Raw genomic sequence first — 1,905 nt, forward strand, 5'->3', positions numbered from 1 at the left:
ATAAGTAATTATTGTTTTCTGATATTTATTTGTCAGGCTTTTTTAAATATTTTTGTTTTTATTTAATACTCTCATTCTTACATTTTTTTATGTTTGTCTATTTTTTTATGACTTTGTAAAAGTTTGAAATTCAACACATTAAGGAAATTACATTTAGAAAAGTTAAAATAGTTTTTATTAAATAAAAACTCCTCAATAACCTGAATTTATGTAAATAATTATTTAGGAAAAAAGAATATGAAAAATCTAACCAAAATAAGAACGTTTGGTTTGTAAATAAACATTTCTTCATTCCAAAATAATCCATTTTTTATTAAAAATAATTAACAACATAATAATATTATCTAAGCAAATTTTTCAATACTATTTATATACGAATTACTCCAATAACATCATTTGACTAAGAAATTCCTTTGTTAGAGAGTTAAGGAAAAATTATTTTCTTCAATTTTATGTTAGGAATATATAATTACTAACTATATTTTGTTTAAAATTTATTATAGACTGATAGAAAAACACACCCCGTTCAATAATTTATCATTCCACATTCATGTATTTATTTATTTATTTGTTTTTTGATAGGCATATTTTTTTATTGTAACAATGAGTTGAGATATTAAATGTGATAAGATAAAGTATTTTAGATAAAACAAAACAATCATAAAAATAAAAAGAAAATAACATAACTTACACTAATGTTTCTAATGTCAAAGACTTATCAGAATATATTATTTAATATAGTGAGCTTTTTGTTTTGTTGTTTTGGTTATTGAATATTGTTTCATTTTAACAAAATCAGTACTAGAACTCCCTTTGCGTTATGTTATTTATCAATGAAAAGAATTTGCTGTAAAATTACATATTAAATCTTTATTAGGAAGAATTTTCAATAATAAATGCATTTTTAAAAAAGTTTAATTCTTCATCATAAAAGAAGAATTTAATAAACTTATTTCATCAAAGAGTAAATTTATGACAAGAACATTAACAAGTTTGGGTATTTTTATATCAGTATGGTTCTCGATACTTATTGTATTGGTTGTTACTTGTATGGTTGGTAGTAAATCATCACCTGTTATTCAATTGAATACAACCCCTATCATAACAAACCAAAGAATTAAATCAAAATACGAAGATAGATTATTTAAACTCTATAACTTTAATTATTCTGAAGAATGTGCAGCTCCATTTAAATATAAACCTAACAATCAAAGAGATTTATTGATTTATGGAGTATATTTTTCTAACAAAAGAAGTTGGATTGACCAACGACAAATGACATTACAAACACTTTCAATAAATCAAAACGGAATTCCAAATGCTACAAAAATTTTATTACTATGTGGAGAACCTCCAGAAGTTAATTTTGCTTCATTAATGAAATCAAAAGGAGTGGAAGTTATTCCAGTAAAAGTTGATTCATTATACAATGGAGCTGTTCTTAGATATGTTGTAATACAAAAATATCTTGAAGAAAATAAAGAAAAATATGACAGAGTGTTTATTGCAGACCTTAGAGATGTGTTTTTCTTTGAAGATGGATTTGCTACCTTTTCAGATAATGAATTATATTTAAGTAATGAATGTTCTAGAAATAATAAGGGTGATATATCATGCACTTCTCTAGCAAATGGGTTAACAAAAAAATGGATGGCAGAAAGTATTAATGAAGAAGTTGCAGAATTATATGCAGCAAATAAAACCAAGATTGTTAATTCTGGAACAATTTTTGGTGGAACTGAAAATATTCTTCATTTTCTTCAAATATTTACTTCTCAATTTAATTATCAAAGAGTTAAATTATGGGGATATGATCAGTCATTATTAAATTATATGTATTATACTGGTCAGTTCAATTCATTAAATATTACAATGGCTAATTGTGATCAAATGTTTTGTTTTGAT

The 1,905-nt window shown here is 23.6% G+C and overlaps 1 protein-coding gene across 1 annotated transcript in view; it reads left to right on the forward strand.

The window, feature by feature from the left end:
• Window positions 1-972: 972 nt before the first annotated feature.
• Window positions 973-1,905, forward strand: part of ENU1_209100 (hypothetical protein) — a gene marked incomplete at both ends in the record, with an annotated part of 960 nt that continues 27 nt past the window's right edge. The window contains one exon of the mRNA XM_008862331.1: window positions 973-1,905. This exon is cut by the window's right edge and continues 27 nt beyond it. Coding sequence (XP_008860553.1) covers window positions 973-1,905 — 933 coding nt within the window.

The sequence above is a fragment of the Entamoeba nuttalli genome, assembly GCF_000257125.1.
Source record: "Entamoeba nuttalli P19 unplaced genomic scaffold asmbl_10036, whole genome shotgun sequence".
Classification (NCBI taxonomy): domain Eukaryota; phylum Evosea; order Mastigamoebida; family Endamoebidae; genus Entamoeba; species Entamoeba nuttalli.